General features: G+C 45.2%; 1 protein-coding gene and 1 long non-coding RNA gene across 3 annotated transcripts in view; one reads left to right on the top strand and one right to left on the bottom strand.

The window, feature by feature from the left end:
• LOC147710230 (uncharacterized) overlaps nucleotides 1-7447 on the top strand; it is a 181100-nt gene extending 173653 nt beyond the window's left edge. Inside the window, exon 3 of the long non-coding RNA XR_015295855.1 lies at nucleotides 7349-7447. This is a non-coding gene — a long non-coding RNA (uncharacterized LOC147710230). The remainder of the gene's footprint in view (nucleotides 1-7348) is intronic.
• LOC147710229 (E3 ubiquitin-protein ligase TRIM39-like) overlaps nucleotides 1-27422 on the bottom strand; it is a 255116-nt gene that overhangs the window by 34831 nt on the left and 192863 nt on the right. For both annotated transcript variants that reach the window (XM_086919958.1, XM_086919957.1), the window contains exon 4: nucleotides 22181-22203. In XM_086919958.1, coding sequence (XP_086776084.1) covers nucleotides 22181-22203 — 23 coding nt within the window. The remainder of the gene's footprint in view (nucleotides 1-22180; nucleotides 22204-27422) is intronic.

The following is a 27422-nucleotide window of genomic DNA, read 5'->3' as shown; positions in this document are numbered from 1 at the left end:
AGTGAATTGCTATTTCTTTGAAATTTCTCATACAATTCTTAAAAATTACATGACACACACATAGATGAGCATAAGACAAATATTGATGGAGGAAAAGCGGTAGGTAACACACTACGCGCGTTTCGGCTTGGAAACCTTCATCAGGTGACCCGTCTTTAGCAAAAGGTAGCTCAAGGTAGGTGTGAAGAAATGCCGTCTTAAAAACATGTAGATCGTCAAAGCCTTGTATTCCAAAAATCGGTGATTATCACAGATAAAGTTAAATATATGGGAGATAGTCGTCAAATTTGGGATGACGCTGAGCAGAAGTTGCTTCTAAGATATATGGATGGCCCCGTGGTGCATATGGCAGCAGGTGGCCAGAAGGACGCAAAAACCAGCATCTTGTTTAACTAAACCGACACAAGATGCCGGTTTTTGCAGAGCACTAGACGTCGTAAGCGCCATATCCTGATCAATCTGTAACAGCACTAGACTTTTCGCCTATCTACATGTGAACATCATTCTGGCCCCCTGTCATCATAAAGCGATCCTATTTTCAGATTGACTATCCGCATCGTAAATTATTTCTCTGGCTGTTTACATCAGAACTACCATATGCACCACAGGGCCATCCATATATCTTAGAAGCAACTTCTGCTCAGCGTCATCCCAAATTTGACGACTATCTCCCATATATTTCACTTTAACTGTGATAATCACCGATATTTGGAATACAAAGCTTTGACGATCTACATGTTTTTAAGAAAGCATTTCTTCACACCTTGAGCTACCTTTTGCTAAAGACGGGTCACCTGATGAAGGCTTCCAAGCCGAAACGCGCGTAGTGTTTTACCTACCGCTTTGCCTCCATCAATATTTGTCTTATGCTCATCTGTGTGTGTGTGTTATGTAATTTTTAAGAATTGTATGAGAAATTTCAAAGAAATATCAATTCACTATAAAATATATTGAAATATATCCATAAAATGTACATTTATTCCCTAAAAAATATTAAAAAAACATATATATTTGAATAATAAAATTGAAAAAAACGCACCTATGTAGTTGGTGATAAGTCTGTATGTAGTGGGTTATATAATATACAGATGTATTTATCCATCTAGGTTCACTCTCTAGTTATAGACCTTTTCAAACTAGATAATTTTCCCTATGTATAACTAGTGTATTTTTCTATTTAGGGTTCCCCTACTTCCTAAACAAGAATCCACTGAGACCACAATATATTTATAGTTACCATCCCTTTGTAAGGGACCACAGTGGTCCAGGTAAACACACGCTAGTGGTTTATCTGAAATCAGAAGGGGCGTCTGTGCAGGTCGTTTTACTGTTGAAACTTTTATTTTTAGCAGATTTCAAATTCTAGAACATAATTTCTAGTTTGTTTCCTCATGCGCGGCCACCAATATCTTTGTTTTAATAATAATAATGTGGCTGAAATTCCTGCGTGTGCAGATGCCAGTCCTTCGTGAGCTGCTAAGATCAGTCCTAACCTATGTTCCATGTTTGCATTTGCCCTATCCCCCACTTCAGGGATTTGAGCAAAAGGAACATTATTCGCAGAAGTTATATATGAGTACCTTACTGGAAAGCCTTTCGGGAGTGTCTTACCACTGTCTTTTACTGAAGCAGTGACAGCTTGAATTATTTCGCTGTCTATTTTTGTTTTTGACCGAGTGATTGCAGCTACGGAAGCCGTTTGCACAGCTGTCTTCGCGGCTTCATCAGCCAATGAATTCCCTGCAACGTAAACGCCATCACGTTGATGACTCAGTGTATGAATCACGTGAGTCTTTTGTAGTTCTTTTTGCAAAAGAACTACTTGTTCCCAAAGCGTTTTATGCTTGATTGTGCCACTTTTTGCATCTTTGAACCCGTTTTGAACCCAGTTCTGCATATATTCATTGTAAGACTGGACGCAGTAATACGAATCGCACACTAGAAGTGTGGGGAATTCGCGATCAGTATTTTCAATCCCCATCTTGAAAGCCTGTAGTTCAGCTCGCTGAGCTGTACAGTCTCAGAGTGATTGAGTTTTAGTGACCAGAGATCTAAATTTACCTTCGCGCCAGCGACCTTTAACAATCGCGCACGCAGCACTATAGGCTTGTTTACCCCCAATTGCGGGCTGTGCTGATCCGTCTGTATAGATAATGTTCTAGAGGCATAATTTCGGGCGGTAGAGGACATTCATGTTCGCATTGTAGGAATTCTTGTGTCTTCAAAAAAAGGGTCAAAGACATATTCAACGTCTGCTGCAGCAAGAGAATTAACCCATTGTATCCATCTCGGATGTAAAGCCTTAGCATTGGGAATGCTTGCTTTCGTCACTGCCTTTAAGGCAGATACAGGTGTAATGATCATTATGCGTTTACCCTGCGCCAGAGCTCTCTCCTTTGCTACTGCAGTTTGAACCGCTGTCAGAATTTATTCTGTAGAAGTGAATTTTATTTCAGCTTGTGTGTACAAGGGTGATCTGTAAGCTATTGGTAGCTTTTCACCTTCATTAACACCTTGGCTGCTAGGGGTTTTCCCCTCCTGTGCTGACTTTTGGTGAACCCCATTGTTCATGACAAGGTCAGCTCATCATAAGCACAGCTCCAGTGTACTGCATGACGAGCTGACCTTGTCATGAGCATGGAAGCATGGAAGGGGTTAAAGGTTAGGTACGTGAATCCGCATCTCCTTGGGATGATTCGGATCACAAGGTTGCGCACATTGTCGAGTGTCTCTGTGTTTTTGCGAACATGTCTGTTTGCACTGGACTCAAAATTTCTGTGTGTGTTTGAGTCCAATTAGTTGGTTTGAAATCAGGTTTGATTAGTTCGTAGAGAGGTTTAACCCTTTTTGCGTAGTTTAGAGCATAAGTTCTTCCAAAATTCAGGAAACCAAGAATGGACTACGTTTTTCAGTGTTTTTGGACGTTTGAGCAACGCACATTTCTCTAAAAAGTTTGCTGCCAGGCTTTTGCCTTCACTCGATAACTCGTATCCTAAGAATAGGACTTTGAGGTGGGCAATTTGTGATTTCTTAAAATTAAATTTGTACCCTTCAGAAGCGAACACGAGTATTATGGTGTTCACTCTTTTCAAGTGCACGTCCAAATCATCGTCTGTAAGATAAATGTCATCGGCATAAGATAATGCCTCATCATCATACATTTGTAGTAACTATGTTACTCTGGCTGAAAATAACCCTGGATTATTCTTGAATCCTTAGGGGAGACGGCAAAATTGTTGCTGTGTCCCCATTATTGAGAAAGCGGTCAAATGCCTGCTTTCTGGTGCAATATTTTGACAGAAAACCCCCTTCAAAATATCTAATGTGGTTTTATATTTTTTCCGCACAATGTTATTCATCAGTGCTGCACTATGTGCATTTTGTACTGCAAATGTTTTGCAACAGGTGTTCAGATGTCTGTAATCCAAAACTAGACGATATGAATTGTCTGGTTTGGAGACAGGAAACAAAGTATTCTTCATTGACGAGGTGCATGTTTCAATCACCCCTTGGTATTCAAGTTGATTTAAAATCTCCCTGACTTGCTTTTTAGCTTTTTGCTTAACTGGATACTTCCTTTGTGCAGTAGGTTGATTTTTTAACTGAATTTTATGGTGAGGTGAGTCCTCATCCCATCCCACAAGGTTTTTATATAATGCTGGAGACTGGGCAACAGCCCATTTTCTGGCATAGGTGTATTTTTTATGGATAGGAATATGATTTGAGAAAGCTGGCATAATTATCTCTTCGCCATGTGGGCACTCCCCGACAAATTCAGGTGGCCAGTCTTGTTCAGCTAGAAGAATGTCATAACCCTTAGAAAGCTTCTGACAAAAGAGTGCCTTTTTTTTCTAGGTATGTCCCCCTCCATCTGGAGTGTTACTTCATATATCTTGTGGGGAACGCTAACCCTGGTGTTAGCAGTTTAAACTTGAATGCATTCATTCAAGTCCACTGTCTCCAGATGATCCATCAGGATCTTGCGAGCTATGGTCACTTCTGCTGCGCTGTCTAGCATTGTCTAGGCTCACTCCCCGTTCTTGAGTTGTGTCCTCAAGATCCTTGGCATGTCTGATCTTTACACTTGCTACCTTCTTTTTGGTGAATTGAGTTTTCTTATTTTTTTGGAACGTGCTGTTCGTCTTTGGACTACACGCATTCTTCTTTCTGTTCTGATAATCCTCTTCTTTCTGATTTCTGCGAGGAAGTCTGAAAGGTACGAGAGGAACGTGTATCAGTATCTTGATATCTATCAGGTTTTCTTATGTTGTCCCTATTTCTGAGGTTGTACTTCTTTTCAGAGGGCTCCCGTTGGGGAGACCTACCTCTGGACTGGGAATGCTTCTCTTTAGGAAGTGTCTGTTTAGTGTTTTCCCACTTCTTTTTAGGAGTAGTGAGATTATTTGTAATAAAAACCTTTTCAGGATTTTCAGTTAATTGGGGTTTTAACGGTATCCCACCCAAACTATCTCTACCTAGTTCTTCATATGATTTTTCAATAATTCTCGCAAGCTCATATGGTTGGTCGCTATATCGGTTTCTTTTAACTTCTGGCGGATTGCCACTGATGCTGCTTCACCTTTAATGTTGGCACATAATATAGCAGAGACCTGTTTGAAATCTTTTAGTAATTTCATACCCAGATTTGAGGCAGGTTCTGGTCCGTATTCATTTTGAATCGGTCTTAGGACGTCTGGTATTACCGCCATAGACGGAACACCATGTGTTATTGTGTAGATTGAAGCAAAGACTGTACCCCAAGTGTCGCAGTCCTCCACATGTGGTGCGATCCCCATTGGTAAACAGATTGTCAGAATTCTGTGTTTCTCATGAGCTGTACTATCAAGGAATACTGCCTGAATTGGAGTAATTTTTTGTGCTAACCAAAACGGAATTTGTTCCCTTTTGGCAGGCAATTTACCAATGACTGATTGTATAGTCTGTGGTTTGATTTTGTTTGTGTTCCCCTGGTGAGGGGTGTGTTGTGGAATCCTTACAGTAGGTTGGACTTTTCGGGTCCGCATGTCATATTGAACCAATTGTCTATGTATTTTAATTAACTGTTTTAGCTGAGCTAACAGTTCTGGACCGGTCATCTTTTCAATGTCAGGATATGGTTTATAGCTGGCTACTACCGGCCATGTAGCTCCTGGTCTACCTAGTGGACCGAGCCTGGTAATGTGATTTTGATGTTGTAGGGCGCCTTTAAACCAGAGCTGATGCTCTTGGTAAGTTAATGGAATTTCAATGTCCTCGTAAGGAACGTATTCCTCTGGAGGTTCCTCTACTTTGTAGTAGTGGAACTCGTGTGTTCCTCCATTTGCTGGAGGAATGTGAATCCATGAATAGAATACCTCTGTCTGCCGATATTCATGTGCCTCTATAACAAAGATTACTTTACCACCTCTCGATGATACTCGATTATTTATGAGTGTGTAAGTTATAGTTTTCCTTACATTTACCGGGATGTTTAGAACATCTGGGTCATTCTGTAACCTGTAACGGTTCTATGAAATGGCGAACTCAGCCTGGAACCAGCCATGCCGAGACGCCGAAACTGACGAATGCCATTACAGGTAAGAGACTGGGGCAGGAAGGTAGCGAATAGATATACTGGGTTCTTAAGCGCTAGGATTCCAGGGATAGGTGAAAAGTAGCAGTGATAACATACACTTGCTACACAACCAAGCAATCTTCCATTACTACTGTGGAAACTTCAAAGTTTTCCCTTGTTTACTCTAAGTGTATTAAATTAGCTTAACTATCCAAACGGAAAGACAATTCTGTAAATCCTAGGAGAAGGGTGCCCCTTTCTAAATTTTAAATTTGCTATGTTGGTTAGAATAAATATACGTTTTTCTAGCCCTCTAACATGGATTCCTTTTGGGAGCATAGGTCGATATATACTAGTGTTTCTGGGACTCACTGATACCTGGGTAAGATGACCTCTGGCAAACCATTTGTAACCTCATGATAGGGTAAGAAACTGCACGGATAAAATGATAAACTAATACAGCGATAGGGCACTGAGGTATATGTACATACTATGTGCAATTGATTCCATATCCCCATCGCAATGATGGTCTTACCACTTGTGAAGTTGGGTGACCATGACTATGGAATATCGGGCAGGGTAGACTGCATAAATGTAAGCTCCTAGCAGTCTGTCGATCTAAGAACACATGAGAGACTCAATGTCGAATTCTAAACTGATTTACTTCTTCTTACCATCTAGCGCCTTGCCCACCCAATACAAACACGACCAGGGACGGGTAAATTTTGGAGTACCGGAACTACTTTTTTGGACATGACCTATAAAGTCCACGTTAACAAGAAGAGACAAGGGAAGAGAGGTACTCCAGAAGAATTTTAAGGTATGCACAACAGAAAAAAGACACTTTAGGAAAACCATAATAAAATGTAGATTGGATATAAAACATTGTCTCTTTTTACTGACTAGAACCAGTTTGGAATAAGAAAACGACCGAAATATACCACTGTGACTATAGAGGGATCTTACAAAACATTTTACCAAAATATTTGCAGCGGTAAGAATCATAGCCTTGACAGCATACCTTTTCTTGCTAAAGATTTTTGTGTCTCATATTATTGTCCTTTCCCTTCCATACCCCTCGACAACAAATCACATCTCACTAGATATAATGGAGAGGAGGATGGTCTATTTTGAAAGGGGGCAGGCCTGTTTTTGCAAATATTAGAAAGGAGAGAAAATATGATGTAGAGTGCTTAGTTGTGTTGTGTCATGCTTATATACATATATTACTAATCTCTCATACTATATGGTATAACTGGACTAAAAAATCTAGCAAACTGTACTCTTGGTTTATTCTATCCTACCGATGAGGTAAAAATAAGAAAACTACTCAGATATTACCTATTCACGACTATGCAATGATGATGGTAGATTTAAATGTGACTGTGTTATTGTGAAGTGAGAAATATGCTTTCTCCTACTGACAGCGGTTAACTCTTCTCCCCAATCGGGGATGTTTAAAATTAGAAGTAGGACCTCAGCAGACGGATATACATATTGCATTAAGGATGTTTTGAACCTTTCTTTCCGGTCTTCCACGTAAACCCCCCCCCCCTTCCGTGGTAGTAACCGCTTAGAAAGGGATGTTTTTAAAGTTTTAAATTTAACAAATATTCGCTGTTCATTCTTTCCCTGACAATAGGCTACTGTGTCTTTTCTTTGTTTTTCCTGGTTCCTAGGGAACCATGTACCCTAAATGAGTCACCATTGATGTAATGTCAAAAGGGTAAATATGTACACACTTGGCCATGCAGGCAATTGATGGGAATATTTTGTCTTTTATTGTTTTTTCAGCCCTGAAGAAACTCCTTGGTAGGAGTGAAACGCGTTGGCTGATCTCGCTACATGTTTTATTGACGTGCTTTTTTCTGAAAAAAGATAAATAAAGAACATTTTTCTATTTATTCTTTTTGGACTCTCATTTTGGTGCGCCCCCATGAGTACTTAAAAATTGCTTAACTGATCTGGAGAGCACAGCGACGCCAAACAGCAGCTGGTGTCGGGGTTGGCTGCACAAATATCTAACTGACGTGATTATAGACACCATTGGCACTGGAGTTTAGGTGCGGCACTTTTAAGGTCCGCTGCTGCTTTTTCGTACAAAAAAAATCATTCTGTAACCTATTTCGGTCATGTAAATCTGCTTGTGCTGCTGCTGCAGCCATTTCTTCATCACTAATCATTATTTACTGATTGAAGAGTTTTCAGAACCAGTTTCAAGGAAACAAAGATTAGGTGCACAATATTTTGTAACACTGTATCCTTCAACGTTGAACAAACCAAAAACTAATACATAAGATTTTTCGTCCTACTCAGTTTTGGCGGATATTAGCCTTTCACCCACTCCATATTTACAACAAGGGGTGGTGAGGGACAGAGTCTCTGAATTAAGCAGAAAACTCTCACCCAGTCAAGAGATCAGGGCTAGATCCAACACCGTTTTTTTAGCTCACTGCACCATCCCAGTTTCAGAACCTGGCTGTATGCAAATTAGTCTGTTCCTGTCCCAGTGCATGATGGGAACAGGGCAAACCAAACTACAAAAGCCAATTCTTACACTGGGAAGGAAACAAGCTCCCGGGGACCGGTTTCTGGCATTACAGCCGTCTTCGGCCCGGTTTGCTTGAATCCTGATGGTGCAATGAGCAAGGGACTCATGTCTGAGTATACCCTTCCACGCTTGGGGTGGACAAAAATATTTACAACAAGGGGTGGTGAGGGACAGAGTCTCTGAATTAAGCAGAAAACTCTCACCCAGTCAAGAGATCAGGGCTAGATCCAACACCGTTTTTTAGCTCACTGCACCATCCCAGTTTCAGAACCTGGCTGTATGCAAATTAGTCTGTTCCTGTCCCAGTGCATGATGGGAACAGGGCAAACCAAACTACAAAAGCCAATTCTTACACTGGGAAGGAAACAAGCTCCCGGGGACCGGTTTCTGGCATTACAGCCGTCTTCGGCCCGGTTTGCTTGAATCCTGATGGTGCAATGAGCAAGGGACTCATGTCTGAGTATACCCTTCCACACTTAGGGTGGAAAAAAATATTTACAACAAGGGGTGGTGAGGGACAGAGTCTCTGAATTAAGCAGAAAACTCTCACCCAGTCAAGAGATCAGGGCTAGATCCAACACCGTTTTTTAGCTCACTGCACCATCCCAGTTTCAGAACCTGGCTGTATGCAAATTAGTCTGTTCCTGTCCCAGTGCATGATGGGAACAGGGCAAACCAAACTACAAAAACCAATTCTTACACTGGGAAGGAAACAAGCTCCCGGGGACCGGTTTCTGGCATTACAGCCGTCTTCGGCCCGGTTTGCTTGAATCCTGATGGTGCAATGAGCAAGGGACTCATGTCTGAGTATACCCTTCCACGCTTAGGGTGGACAAAAATATTTACAACAAGGGGTGGTGAGGGACAGAGTCTCTGAATTAAGCAGAAAACTCTCACCCAGTCAAGAGATCAGGGCTAGATCCAACACCGTTTTTTAGCTCACTGCACCATCCCAGTTTCAGAACCTGGCTGTATGCAAATTAGTCTGTTCCTGTCCCAGTGCATGATGGGAACAGGGCAAACCAAACTACAAAAGCCAAATCTTACACTGGGAAGGAAACAAGCTCCCGGGGACCGGTTTCTGGCATTACAGCCGTCTTCGGCCCGGTTTGCTTGAATCCTGATGGTGCAATGAGCAAGGGACTCATGTCTGAGTATACCCTTCCACGCTTAGGGTGGACAAAAATATTTACAACAAGGGGTGGTGAGGGACAGAGTCTCTGAATTAAGCAGAAAACTCACCCAGTCAAGAGATCAGGGCTAGATCCAACACCGTTTTTTAGCTCACTGCACCATCCCAGTTTCAGAACCTGGCTGTATGCAAATTAGTCTGTTCCTGTCCCAGTGCATGATGGGAACAGGGCAAACCAAACTACAAAAGCCAAATCTTACACTGGGAAGGAAACAAGCTCCCGGGGACCGGTTTCTGGCATTACAGCCGTCTTCGGCCCGGTTTGCTTGAATCCTGATGGTGCAATGAGCAAGGGACTCATGTCTGAGTATACCCTTCCACGCTTGGGGTGGACAAAAATATTTACAACAAAATCCTTTATCACAGGCATCTGGAAAAAGGAAGTCTGTGAAGGGCATTTCCTGTAGGCAGTCAGCGCAGTTAGATGAACCTTAATGGAATGGAAAGTAAGGCGAGACTGCGCCAAATGCAAAAGGTATGGAAGGATGACATCTTTCTTACATGTCGTTGGATCATAGTTCTTGGACTTGCACCAGATGCAGAACCTCTTCCACTTGTAAGCATAAGAAGTCCTAGTGGAAGGTCTCTGAGCCTCTTTCAGTATGTCCATACAATCTGCAGGAAGATTCAAATGGCCATATTGCACTCTCTCAGGAGCCATGCCGCCAAACTCAAAGACGAGAGGTTGGGGTGCACCATCTGACCCCGAACTTCGTGAGAAGGTCCGGCCGGCACGGCAGCCATATGTGAGGAAGAAGAGACCGGTGAAGCAGGTCCGTGAACCACCACTGTCTGGGCCATTCCGGGGCAATCAGGATCATCCGCGCCCTGGATTGGGACCGCTTGATGAGCACCGCCGGAATCAGGGGAATGGGTGGAAAAGCGTACAGAAAGCTGTTCGACCAGTTGATCCATAACGCATTCCCCGGCATCCCCTGCTGGTAATACCTGGATGCGAAGTCTCATCATTTGCTGTTTTCGGCGGTGGCGAACAGATCCACGGCTGGAGTGCCCCACCTGGCGAAGAAGTCTCCGAGTACTACGTCGTTTATGACCCATTCGTGGTTTTCCTGAATCAGTCTGCTCAGTGCGTCCGCCTGAAAATTCTGCACACCTGGCAGACGGGTAGGCGTTATCGTCAGTCCTCTGGGCAGCAGCCAGTGCCAGATCGCCCGCGCCTCCCGAGACAGGGTGCGCGATCTCGAGCCCCCCGCTTGTTGAGGTAATACATCGTGGTCGTATTGTCCGTCTGAACAAGCAGAGAGTAGATCGGGAAGGACGGATGAAAGGCCTTCAGCGCCAGGTGAACAGCTCTGAGTTCCAGGAAATTGATATGATACGTGGACTCTGTCTGGGACCACTTTCCTTGGATCTGTAACTCTCCGGAATGCGCTCCCCAGCCGTGGAGAGAAGCATCCGTCATGATAGTCTGAGTGGGAATGTCCTTGTAGAAGGGAACCCCTTGAGGAGGTTCTCCGCTGGACACCACCATTTCAGAGACTATTGAGCATGCAAAGACAGTCGTATCTTGTCGTCCCAGTTCCCTCGTCTCTGGTCCCACTGATCCTCCAGACACTCCTGCAGCGGTCTCATGTGTAGCCGTGCGTGTGGCGTGAGGAAGATACAAGAGGCCATCGACCCGAGTAGAGAAGACACCGTCCTCACTGTTGTAGATGGAACAGTCATAAGAGCCTGAGCCTTCCGAAGGAGTGATAAACATCTTTCCTCCGAAGGAGACACGCTTGCTGACAGCGTATTGATGGAGGCTCCCAAGTACTGTAGGCACTGGACCGGAGTTGGGACAGACTTGGACATGTTGATGTGCAACCCCAGCTTGTTCAACAGAACGGACGTCTTCTGGAAGTGCGTTTGAGCTTCCGAGAAGGTCGAAGCCTTGATCAACCAATTGTCCAGGTACGGGTAGACAAACACCTTGTTCTTCCTCAGGTGTGCCGCCACCACTGCCATGCATTTTGAAAAGGTCCTGGGCGCAGACTTCAGCCCGAACGGTAGTACTGCGTACTGATAGTGATTGGCGCCGACTTGGAATCGCAGGAACTTCGGTGTTTCTGTGCAATGGGCACAGGGAAGTATGCATCCTGTAGGTCTATCGCGCACAGCCAGTCTCCCCTTTGCAGTTGAGGGTAAATCTGGTGCCAAGACAGCATGCAAAACTTTTCCCTGCGAATCCATTTGTTTGCTTGTCGCAAATCCAGAATGGGCTTGAACTCGTTCTGGTCTTTCTTGCGTACCAGAAAGAACCGTGAGTAAAGACCTCTTCACCTTTGAGACAGAGGGGCATCTTCTATCGCCCTTTTCCTTAACAGGGTATCGGCCTCCGCCTGGAGCTCGCGTAGCTGAAACTGCGAGCAAACCAGTGGAATTGCTAGTGGCGGGCTGATGAACCGAAGACTGTAACCATTGCAAACAATATTCAGCACCCACTTGTCCTGAGTAATTTTTCTCCACTTTGCCAGGTAATATTGGACGCTTCCCCCCACCGGAGTGGGTAACGGATGACGGGGGAAGTAACAGCTCAGGGCCTAGACCCGACCGGGCCTTTGGTCGCGGCGGCAGACTGCTGCCCACCCCGGCCCTTCTGACGTTTTTGGAAGGCCCTCCTCTGGAACTGCTGTTGTTGTTGCTGTCCAGTTTGTTGACCTCGCCCTCTGCCCTGCGCCCCGTACCGTCTCTGGAACGGGCGGTAGGTCTTCTTTTGTTCCTTGGGCTTCTCCAACCCGACAGCCGTCAGGGTTTCAGCCTCTGCCTTCATGCGGGCCATTTCATCGTTAGCGTGCTTTCCAAAGAGGGTCTCGCCCGAAAAGGGTAGGTTGGCCACCCTCTGTTGCGCCTCAGGCTTCAATGATGTAAGCCAAAGCCAGGCATGACGTCTCTGGTTGACCCCATGGCAGTACCCGTGGGCTGCCAGGAGCGATGAATCCGCAGCTGCGCTGAAGCAGGATCCGACTGTTGTTCAGGATCCTCCTCTTCGACGCCCTCCTCGTCGTCAGCCTCGAAGATGTTCTCCGGGTCTGGCGCCGTTCTCTGCGCCGACTGTCTCCCCACGCGTCAAAGCCTAAGCTGGCCTCGTCGTGGTCCGGAGATAGGCATTTATTGCACACAGGGTGTACATCGATGTGAGGGTATTTTGAGATGCAAACGGGGCATCGCTTGAACGAGCTCCGTTCCATCGTCGGTCGTCGATCGAGCCTTGGGTGTTGGAAAAAGCCTCGCGGCCTTCGTCGTTCAGCTCGAAGAACTAGAACTAGTACCTGGCACTGATCGAAAGACAATACCGACACATCGAAGGCCTTTTGGCCTTGTTAATAAAGTTTATATATAGATTCCGAACTTGTCAAGAAAGTACATCCGAACCCAATGGCGGAAAAAAACAATCTGAGGATGGAGAGGATGCCGATGCGCACTGTAGTCCAGGGGAGGAGCCACCTATCTCGTGAGACTTCGAAGACTCTTCCAGGACAACAATGTGCAATCGTCCAGACCCAACACTAGGCGGCGATCTATGCACAGATATGAATTCAGCAGCCCACATGCCTCGAACACATAAATCCTCAATTTTATTGCCACCATAAGTTCACATGGGCATGATCTTGAAGACATACCTAAGAAATCCAGCAAGGCAAACTCAGCATTTCATCTTTCAGGGGTCAACACAGAGCACCATTAAATGCCAAAATATGCATGCCAAAAATGCATGCCAAAAAACTGAAGTTTGGGAGACTGCTGTGCACATACCTGGACTATGGCAGCAGACTGGCAAACATTTCCTCCCACTGTAAATCCCTTCATCACTGCTCTAGAATCTTGAGGAGACCAGCACAGTTTCTGCCACTGTACACTCCATCATCAGTGAGATCAGCACACAATACTACCATTGTAGGCAGGAGTATGTAGACATTACTATACACTGCCATCTCTATGCCGAGAATCCTTCTTCCTTCCATCTTTGGCTGGACTGCTCTGTTGGAATCCAAAGGATCTGCCTGTGCAATCCCTCTGGGGGATTCATAGGACCTACCTGTGCAATCCTCCTCGGAGGGAGCCACAAGTTCTTACTGTGTATGGGGTCCTCTAAAGGATCTATTGACTGCCTGTGCTTTCCTCCTACGGAGGATCCACAGCATTCCTCCTGTGAGTGATCCATAGAGTCTTCCTGTGAAGGATCCCTATGACAAGCCTGTGCATTCCTCCTGAAAGGGATACATTGGATCTGCGTGTGAGGAATCAATAGGATCTGTCTGTGCATTCTTTTTCTGAGGGATCCACAGGCTGTACATGTGCATCCCTTGTGTGTGTGATTCATAGGAGCTGCCTGTGCTACTATGAGGGATTCAAAGGATCGGTCTGTGCATGCTTCCTATGAAGGATACATAGGATCTGCCTCTGCATTACTCTGGTTTTGGTATGCATAGGATTTGCCTTTACGTTCCTCCTGCCAGGGATCTATAGGAGCTGCCTGTGCATTCCTCCAATGGATCGGCCTGTGCATTCTTCCTCCGAGAGATCCACGGGATGTACATGCCTCCCGTGAGTGATCCGTAGGATCTACCTGTGCTCCTATGAGGCATCCACAGAATATGACTGAACATTCCACTTGTCAATGATCGATAGGATCTGCCTGTGTATACCTCCTATGGAGGATGCATTGGATCTGTCTGTGCATTCTCCTTGTGAAGAATCTATAGGATCCGCTTGGGTATTGCTCCTGTTAGGGATCCCATGGGATCAGCATGGGAATTAACCATGCGAGGAACCCATAGGATCTGCTTATGCACTCGCACTATGTTGGATTGATGATTTTCAGGCACAGTTTCTCTAATCCTCGGCATCATATGCTGAGATACAGAGGATTCATGCGCTGTACCCGGGTATAATTCCATAGGCATCCGTGATCCCGGTGAAGTGCCTGCTTCGCACCCAGCACTAGGGGTATGAGGAGGCCTTTGTGCCTGTACAACATTACATTATTTATATACCTCGGTACAATTTCATACTTACCAACAATCCTGGTGAAGTGCCTGCTTTACACCCAGCACTAGGGGTGGGAGAGACCTCTGTACCTGTACAACGTTACTTTATATATATATACCTGGGTACAATCCCATACGCATCCACGATCCCTGAGGAGTGCATGCTAGGGGGTAGAGAGATGCCTCTGTGCCTGTATAACATTATGGTATTTATATATTTATTGGAAGAGCTCGTGAGGCTCCGCATGCAACCTTTCCGATTTACTACTGGATAAATGTCCCTTAGGTATGGGCACAGGTTTTAAATGTGTAGAACGCGCTAAACAATGTTTACCACTAAACTTTTTCCCCACAGGGAATCACAACGCGGTCATTACAACGACCTCATACCATTACTCCGCAAGTCGTAACAACAACTTGCGGGGGAGAAGGTGTTGGATTTAAAATCCAACACCTTCCCTAGTGTCCGCACAGACTGGAGTTGGAATAGTAAATTATACTATTCCAACATCCAGCGCCCCTGCCCAGCCCCCCCACCCCCACAAGTCGTTGTTCCGACTTGCGGAGAAATGGTATACGGAATCAGAACGGGGTCGTTGTAACGACCACATTGCGATTCCCTGCAGGGAAAAAGACTGCGGGATAACAACATACATTCGGCTTGTGCCACCTGCGGATTTTCGAATGGCAGCAGCTGGCACACTCACAGCCAGAGTTTACAGCTATGGTGTAGCCCAGAAAAAGAGAATTGCAGCAGTTCAGTCACTCACAATAGTTGACTGGACCACAGTGAGTGCGCAGAAGCCAGAGGTAGCGCCTTCGGTTATAGTCCAGCATCACACTTAAAATGCATCTATCAGATTAAGTTTATCAGGTAAAAAGAGAGGAGTGCAATGCATAGGACTTTATCTCCACAAAATGCCGGACGTCCTGGCTATGATGACTGAACAAGCTTCAGCGAGTCTTTGGTGACTGGGTGGGTGTCTCTGGGGAGTAGAGCTAAGACTGCTTGGGCGTGGGTCCAGGACAGTGGAGTGGACAGCACCCTAGTGATCTAACCGCTTAATAACCACCCCAGTAATCTATCCGCTTAATAACCACCCCAGTGATCTAACCACTTAATAACCACCCCACTGATCTATCCGCTTAATAACCACTCTAGTGATCTTCCCGCTTATGAACCACCCTAGTGATCTACCCGCTTAATAACCACCCCAATGATCTTCCAGCTTAATAACCACCCTAGTGATCCAACTGCCTAATAACCACCCTGGTGATCCACCCGCCTAATAACCATCCTATTGATCCACCCGTTTAATAACCACCCTAGTGATCTACCCGCTTAATAACCACCTGTTGTATTCTGATTTCAGGTTGTATTTCTTTAAGAAGCTTGGTCATTGTCGCATGCCACTGCATGCGACATGTTTCCTTTCAACAGAGCTCTCCATTCCACATGCTAGTGGAACTTACATGTTGCTGTTATAGAAATCAGTTGTAGCTGTACTCTGTAACCTGTGGATGGATGGCCATGCTGCTAATAAATACATTACAACTTTATAATCTTTTCCATGATTATTCAACAAAATATGGCGACGGGGGAAATCACCACTAAGCAGCATGGATTTCAGTGGTGTTGAACTCACTATTTTCACATTTTGCTGAAATTCTGGTATGTACTTTTCTTCATTTATTTTAATTCATGTACATTGATTGTACCTGCGGCTGAAATTGAATATATTTATGTGCTATGATCGCACCTGCGGCTGATACAGCGTTAATTACAAGTTTTTTCTATTTTTTACAAGTACCATTGTTTTGGTCAAATTCAGCGTTTTAATTGCAACTCATTTTTCTGATGCTATCACCTCAACTGTATTGAAAGCGGCACTCGTTTAACATTTCGAGCATTTTTTTCAAGTTATTTACCTGTTTTAAAGCCGGAATCTTGAAAGTAAACATTTCCCGATGCTCGAGCGCTGTTGACTCTGTCAGCGCATGCGCCGTGGCTCTGTGACGCATCACGTTTCATCACGCTACTACGCAGCCTTCTCTTACTCTGCTTGGCGTTTCCATAGCAACGCTGCAACGCTACTAACCCAACAATCATTTCTTTAACGTTTTCATACATTTACAAGCTTCGTTTTTCAACGCGATTTCACTCAACGCGTTCAAGTAAGTGTCAGACCAAGTCAGGTTCAGTTGGCAAAAAAATTTTTTTTTTTTAAATTCATTTTGAGACTTTGGGTTAATTGAAATACAGTATAGAAGATACATGACTTTCCATTATATGTTTTTCTTCAATTGAAAATTTATTTTGTTCTACAGAGTAAGGACATACATATACATTTTATTGTACAGAATTTCAGCATTGAACTACATTTTATTTATTTATTTTTTTCCTCCATCTACATTTCATAATATAATTTTTCAAGTTACTTACTTACAACATGCAATTCGATCCTCCTGCTAAATTTTTACAACTAAAAGGAGATCCACCCATGCCATGGACTAGGTGGAAAGAAGAATTCATGACTTATATGAAAGCCATTGATGGTGAAAGAATGGGCTCAGAAAGGAAAAAAAGTATTCTTTTACATTGCCTTGGTTCAGAAGGTCAAGTTATTTTCAGATCTTTACCACAAATTACTTCTTCAAGTGATGGTAGTGGGGATTCTATGAATGTCTATACTGAAGCCTTAGCGAGACTTGAGAAAAGGTTTAAACCAACTGTCAGCATTGCTCTAAATCGTTTCAAATTTTATACTAGGAAACAAAAAGAAGACGAAACGTTTGATGACTTTTTAACCTCTTTAAGATCGTTAAGTTTACATTGCAATTTTGGCATGATGACAGATGAAATGATTCGAGACCAGATTATTGTACATGTCAAATGCAAAAAGATACAGGATAAACTTTGGGTCATGGGTGATCCCAATCTCACAGAAACAATTGCAATTGCTAAAGCACAAGAGCAATCTGACTTATGGATGAAAACTATTAGAAATGATTCAGAAAAGAAGGTTCCTGAGGAAGAAGTCTGCGTAATCAAAAATAGACAGGATAACAAATTTGTGGCTAACCAATCTTTATCTAAATATGTGCCTTCCAGATTTAAGACTAATTTTACACAAAAGTCCAATGAATATACTAATATGCAAGGAATGTGTTTTAGATGTGGAAACAAATCTCATAATGCTTCCTTTCCAGGTTGTCCAGCACTTAAAAAAGAATGTAATTTTTGTAAAAGAATTGGTCATTTTGGGAACATGTGTAGGGACAGAAGATTTCAATCTCATAATAAGGGTTCTGTTTCTTCTGTAGCAGAAGTGAATGCTGATGAAATTTGTAACCTTGAATCACATTCTTCTGGTTTTGTAGTATCCATCATTGATGAACAGGCTTTGTTACACCTTAAAGCACCTGATTGCATATTCAACATTGGCAATGTTGAATTGTCCCTCATGGTGGATTCAGGTTCGCCTTGGACTATCATCACCCAAGAGTATTTCAACCAGATTCTAGCTAATTATTTAATGTTGAATGAAATGAATGAACCTGATATTTTTGCAAAAAATTTCTCTGGTACAAGAATTGACATTATTGGTTTTTTTCATGTAACGATTCAATTTAGGAATAGGAAAGCTGACATAAAATTATATATTTCTCTCAGGGGCGTTAATGTTTTAGGATGGTGGGATCAGTGGCAATTAGGAATTTTGATTAATCCACGTGCCAAAGATCCCATTTCTCTATGTGATGACAGTCTCATGGGTACTGTTTCATTGATTGAACCATCCAATATTGCTACTACTTATACTGAAAAAGCTGATAATCTAGTAAAGTCTTTTAGCTCAGTTTTTTGTGAGAAATTAGGAATGCTCAAACATTTTTCACATAATATTGTCCTCAAGAGGAACCATACACCAATTGTACAAAAGCTTAGAGGTGTACCTATCAACATCAGGGAGGAACTTAAAAGTATGTTGAAAGAGTTGCTAGATGAGGGCATTATTGAACCAATCGAATCCTCCGAATGGGTTTCGCCCATAGTTCTAGTAAGAAAACCGGACCAAAAATTAAGGCTATGTGTAGATTTAAGAGCACTAAATGCTAATATCGTTATTGACTGTCATCCCTTACCCAATATAAACGAGCTAGTGTCTATGTTAGAAGGTGCAAAAATATTTTCGACATTAGATTTGAGATCGGCTTATCACCAGATCCCTTTAACAGAAACATCTAGGAAACTTACAGCTTTCATTACACCTCAAGGTTTATTCCAATATGTACGTATGCCGTTTGGGTTAGCATCGGCTGCATCCGTGTTCCAAAGGACAATGTTCCATATTTTCAGAGATTTGGATGGGTACGTCAAATGCTTTCAGGACGACATCCTAGTATTTTCAAAAAATGTGAATGAACACGAATCTCATTTGCAAGAGGTTTGCAGAAGATTAGAGTCAAATGGGCTAACACTTAAAGCACATAAGTGTAAATTATTTCAAGAATCTGTGGAGTACTTAGGACACACGTTGTCAGGTGAGGGTGTTGTTCCTAAAAAATCAAATGTAGATGCTATTATTAAGGCTCCTGCTCCAATAAATAAGGATCAGTTGCTATCATTTGCTGGAATGTGTGAATATTACTGTAAATTTGTAGTAAACTTTGCAACTAAGATGGAACCCCTGAGGAAATTATTAAGGCAAGGTGAGGAATTCAAGTGGTCTACTACACAACAACAAGCTTTTGATACCATCAAAAATGATATTATAAGTTCCCCTACCCTTAAGCCTTTCCGCATAAACAAGGAATGTGTAATTACGGTTGATGCGAGTTTGTATGGTTTGGGCAGTGTTTTATCACAGAAAGAGGGTGATAATGAGTGGGTTGTAGCGTTTGCATCCAGAACTCTCAATGAGTGTGAGAGAAGATATGCAGTGATAGAAAGGGAACTTCTTGCTTGTGGTTGGGCGATTGAGCACTTCAGATTGTATGTCTGGGGTTCTAAGTTTGTCCTTAGGACAGATCACAAACCACTGGTCAACATTTTATCAGTTGGTGGTGGATGGAACTCAACAGCCAGGATAGCCAGACTTTCCTCTAGATTACAAGAATACAATTTTGTCACTAGCTATGTACCTGGGAAGAAGAATGTTATGGCTGACTGTCTATTGCGTTTACCGTGTCAACAAGATGTAGTGGGCACTTTACATGAAGGGAATTTTGTGGTTACAGTTCATGATGTTTTACAGGATTCCTTTCAGGATATTTCTGAATCGTTGTGGTTGGAGTGTGTACAGAAGGATGATAAATGGGAGGAACTCAAAAATTATATCAATGGGGGTTGGCCTAGCAAGGACAAAATTAGAGCAGAACTTTTGCCTTTGTGGAAGAAGAATTGGAACTAGAGTCTGGTTTCATTTTTAAGTCAGGCAAGTGTGTCCCTCCAGAAGGTATGCAGGATGTTATACTCAAGGTGGCACACAGGACCCATCCGGGAATCTCATCTATGAAAAGACTAGTTAGATCGTATTTTTGGTGGCCTGGAATTGACCGATTCATTGATAGGATTGTCAGAGAATGTCAGGATTGTGCATCCAGTGATAAGATGATGAAAACCATTACTCCACCCCTCAAGATGGTTAAGTGGCCATTGGAACCCTGGGAAAAAGTTGCATTTGATATTTCTGGGCCTTTTCACATGTTACCAGAATCTTCAAAATATGCTTTGGTCATGATAGACTACCATTCTAAGTGGCCAGAGGTTAAATTTGTACCCAAAGCTTCCACAGAAGCTGTGATTGGTTTTTTCAAGGACATTTTTACTAGAGAAGGTTGTCCATCAGTAATGGTGTCTGATAATGGGGTGCAATTGACCTCTGTAGATATGTCCACTTTTCTTAAAGAATGTAATGTTGTCCACAGATTGACATCTTTGTACGAACCACACGAGAATGGGCAAGTGGAGAGGTTTAATCGAGTGTTAAAAAATTTCATTGTGGAGTCTGTCAAATTTGGAAGAAATTGGGTAAGTGCTTTGCGAGAAAGGTTGTGGACGTATCGTATCACGCCCCACTCTACCACAGAGGTGAGTCCTTTTAAACTGTTTAAAGGTCGAAATCCAGCTTCCACTGTTCTACCTTGGTGGTTAAAAGAAAAGTATAGCAAGGGTGCTTTGGATGATAAGGAGAATATTGTTGAGGTGGCTAAACGTGTGGAATGTAAACAGTTGAGAACCAAATCATGGTATGATAAGAAATGGAATACCAAACGTTTATTTTTTCAAGAGGGTGAATGGGTCAGAATTCTTAAACCTGGTCTTTTGCCCAAAGGATCCAGCAAATTTACCGATCCAATCAAAATTAAAAAAGTGTTTACCAACAGTGTCATGACCCAAGACGGTAGGATTTGGAATATGTGTAGGTTAGCCAAGTGTACTAAACCTTATAATGTTTCCAATAGTTTGGCTGATAAACATGTTGATGCTGACACAGATGACTCTATAGCTCATAGGGTCAAGGGTGGAAAACGGGTCGTCAACTTACCTAAAAGATTTTCTGACTGAATGTAATTCTGTATTTTTTTATTTTACTTTCTTTGTTATTCAACATTGTACATATTTGTTCTTCTCTTTTTCTTTTTGTTTTGAAAAGGGAAGATGTTGTATTCTGATTTCAGGTTGTATTTCTTTAAGAAGCTTGGTCATTGTCGCATGCCACTGCATGCGACATGTTTCCTTTCAACAGAGCTCTACATTCCACATGCTAGTGGAACTTACATGTTGCTGTTATAGAAATCAGTTGTAGCTGTACTCTGTAACCTGTGGATGGATGGCCATGCTGCTAATAAATACATTACAACTTTATAATCTTTTCCATGATTATTCAACACCACCCTAGTGATCCATCTGCCTAATAACCACCCTGGTGATCCACCCGCCTAATAACCACCCTAGTGATCCACCCGCTTATTAACCACCCCAGTGATCTTCCCGCTTATTAACCACCCCAGTGATCTTCCAGCTTAATAACCACCCTGGTGATCCACCCGCTTAATAACCACCTTGGTGATCCACCCACCTAATAACCACCCTAGTGAGCTACCTTCTTAATACCCACCCTAGTGTTCTCCCCGCTTAATAACCACCCTAGTGATCCACCCGCTTATTAACCACCCTAGTGATTTACCCGCCTAATAACCACCCTAGTGTTCTACCCGCTTAATACCCACCCTAGTGTTCTACCCGCTTAATACCCACCCTAGTGTTCTACCCGCTTAATACCCACCCTAGTGTTCTACCTGCTTAATACCCACCCTAGTGTTCTACCCGCTTAATACCCACCCTAGTGTTCTACCCGCTTAATACCCACCCTAGTGTTATACCCGCTTAATACCCACCCTAGTGTTCTACCCGCTTAATACCCACCCTAGTGTTCTACCTGCTTAATACCCACCCTAGTGTTCTACCCGCTTAATACCCACCCTAGTGTTCTACCTGCTTAATACCCACCCTAGTGTTCTACCCGCTTAGTAACCACAAGTTCAAGTGGAACACTAATCTGATAGAGGCTTCAGTTTTTTTATATACTTGCTTTCCTTTTTTGTCAAAATGTGATGAGTAATTGACCTCCAACCTCTGTGTTTTATAAAAAAAATTATTAGGCAGAGTAAGGTCAGTTTGCAAATCGGTGACAAAACCAAGGACCGGGATTGTGTGTGGTCCAGCGGCATCTCACATTATTTCATGAAGTGGTCATTTATCCATAAATCCTTTGAGGAGATTGCATTGTTAGCTACACAACAGCAGACGTCATTAAGGTCCCCTCACACACTTGTAGCGGACAGACATGCTCTTACTCACTGAGAGGAGGATAATAAACCAGCCTTACCTGCTCAGGGTGCTTCTGACATCCTGCAAAACAGAGAAACAAAGACAGTGAAACCAGATTCCACAGACGATGGTAAATGATGAGTTACTTAGGAGCGAATGTTGGCAAATCTGAGATTCATTAAACATTTCTATCTCTGCTTAGAAGACATTGGTGGAGCTGCTCCCACCTCCTCTTGTACAGTCTGTGATATTCAGAACTGAGTCACGTGACAGCGCAGTTCATGATAGTCTGAACCGAGTCAGGTAACTACACTTTGTAATATTCTGAGCGGAATCACTTGACAGCGCAGTTTATAAGATTCTGTATCGAGTCATGTGTCAGCGCAGATTGTGGGGTGGGGTCACATGACTAAGCACAGTCTACAATATTCTAAATAAGGGTGTGTTGTGTTACTACAGTCTTTTGTTCCTCCTCTCACCCCGTACCCTCTTCCCCCCTGTCATCAGCTGAGCGTTCTGGAATTTTGACAGACGCCAGCTGATGGCCCTCACGACCAGACGCTTCTCCTCCGTCCTTTTCCCAGACCTATTGCTGTGTTGGCATATAATTGAATAACGGATTTTACTTCAACCACTGCTGTAAGAGTGCTTTACAGGGTGAAACACCACAGTCTGTGATAAGGTCACATGACAGTTTATGATTTTGTGAATGGCGTTCACATGACACTGCATTGCCTGTTCTACATGACTCAGCACATGGAGAATGCCACACAATATTACAAGTGGTGAATGAATTTCATCCATAAAAATATTATTTTCCAAGACCTTACAGGTGAAAACACACGACCTGGAGGCCCTGGTGATGGACAGTGAGGGTTGAAGGGGTCTGAGTAGGGTGCAGGGGACGTGTATGGACAGACCGCGTGCTCTATACATGTTGCATGGGTGGATTAGGGTAATTAAGGAGAGGCTATTTGCTTTCATGTTTGGGCACATACATGGTACAGGAGGGAGAGCATGCCAGAGAGGGAGGAAGGTTGTAGGCTCATCCATGCGGTCTTTCCTAGTGCAGACAGATGGCGCCTTGAAGGAACAGTCCCCGCCCACTTCCCCGCTTCCTTCTTCCCCACGTGTTACTGCAGTTAATGTAGGGGCGGAGAGGGGAAGGCGAGCCTCTGTTATGTGCCTTTGTCTCGGATTCCCCTCAACGGCGCACACAGTTCCACGTCCTACTCTTGTTTAGAGTGACATTTTAACCAGAACAGTCTGGGTTAATAAACACTCGGGAAGTACCTCAGCCCAGCACCAGAAGTGGATCTCTGGAACCTACATCTGCACGTGTAGTGGAAAAGCTACAATACACCTCCTGGCTTTCACCTTGGGGATGCCCTGTAGGGGCTATCTCACAGGGAAAAGCCAGGACGGGTTCCCAAGGCAAGCGCTTAGAGACCCCTGGGTGATAAGCGCTATATAAATCCAATATACAATACAATACAATACAATACCTAGCTAGGAAACCAGGGCAGTGAGCCAGGAGTCTCTCGACCAGAGTCAGGAACCACAAAGTGCTGCTCAAGAGAAACACGTGAACTCCAGGGTCCATGATTTCTGGCTTCCTTGCAGCAGGGGACAACCTGGACGAGACCCCACAAGGACAGTTGTGTCTGTGGGGTCTCACTCCCCCGAGCAGACCCCTGTTGTGTGGGATCATCTGCCTGGTGTAGGAAACCTGCCTTTTCTGCACGGTGGATCAGCTGACCTGACGTAAAACACCCGGTAGGGACAGCCTCCCCCTAGATTTCTATGAGGCCTTCCACAGCAAACTAATGCAGCAGCTCCTTGAGTTGTGCACATCAGCCCCTGAGAGGAATGAGCTCCCACTGACGAGCCAGGAGGAGAGTGTTACCAAGCCCCAGAACACAGTCAGCGATCCCTTAGACCTACAGGGTAAAATTTTAAAAATCGATTTCACAGGGAAATCCCAGGTCTAGTCATGGGCGTTGGAAGCGTGGGGGACGCGGGGGATATATCCCCCCAGATTTTAGAGTGGGGGGACACGGGACAAAAGAATTTCCCCTATCCCTTCTGTAAATCGCAGGGCCATTAGCGCGCAAAAGCACTACCTAATGGCCCTGCACTTGACCTGCCTGGCATCAGAGAGGCCACCCCCCACTCTGCCTTTTGTTATTCTGCAGGAAGGCTCGGAGTTCAGGGAAGGGTAGAGAAGGAAAAACAACTCGTCTCTTTTCCTTCATACCCAGAGAAGGCAAGGACAGTGTCCACTTCTGATCGGCCTCTGGCAGCTGCCCTCCTCCCCTCTCTCTTTCTTTCTTTATTCCTCCATCTCTTTCTGTCTCGCTCCTCCTTAAGTTTTGATTTCAAGAGGCAGCTCTTAGGTACTCTCTTTTGCCTCATCTTTTCTTTATTTGTTTCCCTGTGAAATGGATCCAAAATTGGCAGAACACTTTGGCTGGAAATGTCCTCACTTGCTGACTGTTTTATAATTCCAAAGAAAAACTTCGGGACGGAGAGAAAAAATAATTAAATCTATACTACTATAATAAAGTAGTAACTTTCAGGCTTTGAGGCGGGTAAACTCGCGAACTACAGCGCCAATCTCCCCTCCGCTAACTACATCCTCCTCGGGGACCTCAAATTCCACCTGGAGAACAACCTCGCCAACATCGGTCTCAAGCAGCTGGTGACCACCCCCACCCACTACGCCGGACACACACTCGACCCAGTCTTCTCATCCAGCAAGGACATCGCCTTCAGCCACGCCACCGGACTCCACTGGACGGACCACAGCTGCGTCCACTTCAGCTTCAGAAGGACCACGATCCACCACCACCAGCAACAGGTTGCACGCAGAAGCTGGAACAAGATCACAGTCGACCAGCTCGCCGCATCCCTGAGCCAGAACCCTCCCACCAGCTCAGCGAACCCCAGCCAGGCCGCCAACAACCTCACGAAGTGGATCAGCAACTGCGCAGACGACCTCGCCCATCTGAGGACCCCGCCTAGCAGACACGGCAGCAAGAAAGCCCCATGGTTCACCGACGAACTCAAGAGCTCCTAGAAGAACTGCCGAGCCCTCGAGAAAGCCTGGCGCAGAGACCCAACACCAGACAACATGACCACCCTCAAGCTCGCCACCCGAAAACACCACCAACTGATCCACGCCACCAAGAAAACTGCATTCAAGGAACGACTGGACAACAATGCACAAAACAGCAAGGAACTCTTCAACATCGTTAAAGAGCTATCCAACCCCAACGCCGGAAACAACGACATCACCCCATCACAAGACCTCTGCAACTCCCTCGCCTCCTACTTCCACAACAAGATCGCAGACATACACAACAGCTTCAGCACACAACCGACGCACCCCACGACCGCACCAACGCCCCCCACCACCACCCTTCGAGCCTGGACCCCGATCAGCACCGAAGACACCAGCCGCACGATGAACTCCATCCACTCCGGATCTCCAACCGACCTCTGCCCTCACCACATCTTCAACAAGGCCGACGCTGTCATCGCACCCCATCTGCGGGACATCATCAACAACTCCTTCGACACCGCTACCTTCCCGGAGAGCTGGAAGCACGCCGAACTCAGCGCTCTACTGAAGAAACCATCAGCGGACCCCACCAAACTCAAAAACTACCGCCCCATCTCGCTCCTCCCGTTTCCGGCCAAAGTCATCGAGAAGACCGTCAACAAGCAGCTGACCGCCTTTCTCGAGACAAACGGATCCCTCGACCTCTCGCAGTCTGGCTTCCGGGCCAACCACAGCACCGAGACCGCCCTCATCGCAGCCACCGATGACATCCGAGCCCTGCTCGACAACGGAGAAACAGCGGCCTTCATCCTCCTAGACCTCTCCGCGGCATTCGACACGGTCTGCCACCGCACCCTAGTGCAGCGCCTCAGCAACGTCGGAATCCAGGAGAAGGCACTACAATGGATCATCTCCTTCCTCGCCGGAAGGACACAGAGAGACCGCCTCCCCCGTTCAGATCAGAAGCCACCGAAGTCATCTGCGGCTCAGCCCCACCCTCTTCACTGTCTACATGAGCCCCCTTGCAGCCATCGCACGCCAACACAACCTCAACATCATCTCCTACGCCGACGACACCCAGCTGATCCTCTCCCTCACCAACGACCTCGCTACCGCCAGAGCCAACCTACACGAAGGGATGACAGACGTAGCCAAGTGGATGATGAACAGCCGCCTGAAAATGAACTCAGAAAAGACGGAAGTTCTCATCCTGGGCTCCTCGCCCTTCGCCTGGGACGACTCCTGGTGGCCCTCCGCCCTGGGCAGCGCACCCAAACCAACAGACCACGCACGCAACCTGGGCTTCATCCTGGACTCCTCCCTCTCCATGACCAGACAAATCAACGCCGTCTCCTCGTCGTGCTTCAACATCCTGCGCATGTACGTAAGATCTTCCGGTGGATCCCCACCGAGACCAGGAAGACGGTCACCCAGGCCCTCGTCACCAGCCTTCTGGACTACGGCAACTCCCTCTACGCCGGAACCACCGCCAAACTCCAGAAGAGACTCCAGCGGATCCAGAACGCCTCAGCAAGACTCATCCTCGACATCCCCCGACACAGCCACATCTCCGGACACCTGAGACCTGCACTGGCTCCCGGTCAACAAGAGAATCACCTTCCGTCTCTTCACCCACGCACACAAAGCCTTACACAACCAAGGCCCAAGATACCTCAACAGCCGCCTCAACTTCTACACTCCCACACGCCAGCTTCGATCGACCGGCCACGCCCTCGCCGCTGTCCCCCGCATCCGAAGAGCCACCACAGTAGGAAGGTCCTTCTCCTACCTGGCCGCCACGACTTGGAACTCCCTCCCGACCCACCTCCGCCTGACCCAAGACCACCTCGCCTTCAGGAAGCAGCTCAAGACCTGGCTGTTCAAGCAGTAGCGGACCCCCCCTCCCCAAGCGCCTTGAGACCCTCCGGGTGAGTAGTGCGCTATATAAATGCTTTGATTGATTGAATCTACACACCTGATACACCGTTGAAATCGGCAGGGTGTGTAGATGGTTATAGGCTATATACATTAAAAAAATAAACCTTATTTAAAAAATTTATATTTTTTAAAGTAGTCCGTCCTAAGTAGCGCCGGCCGCGACTTGCGTGGTCACGTCAGGAGCGGCGTCAGAGCGGCGTCCGAGGAGCGGTGGACTTGGCGCGGGGGAGGAGCGGTGACGTCAAGAACAGCGGACAGCGGCAGTACCAGCAGCGGAGAGGCGGACATGGCGCGGGGG

This window comes from Lissotriton vulgaris, chromosome 5 (genome assembly GCF_964263255.1).
Source record: "Lissotriton vulgaris chromosome 5, aLisVul1.2, whole genome shotgun sequence".
Taxonomy (NCBI): Eukaryota; Metazoa; Chordata; class Amphibia; order Caudata; family Salamandridae; genus Lissotriton; species Lissotriton vulgaris.
Note: the sequence above shows the minus strand (reverse complement) of the source record. Positions and strands in the feature narration are given on the sequence as shown.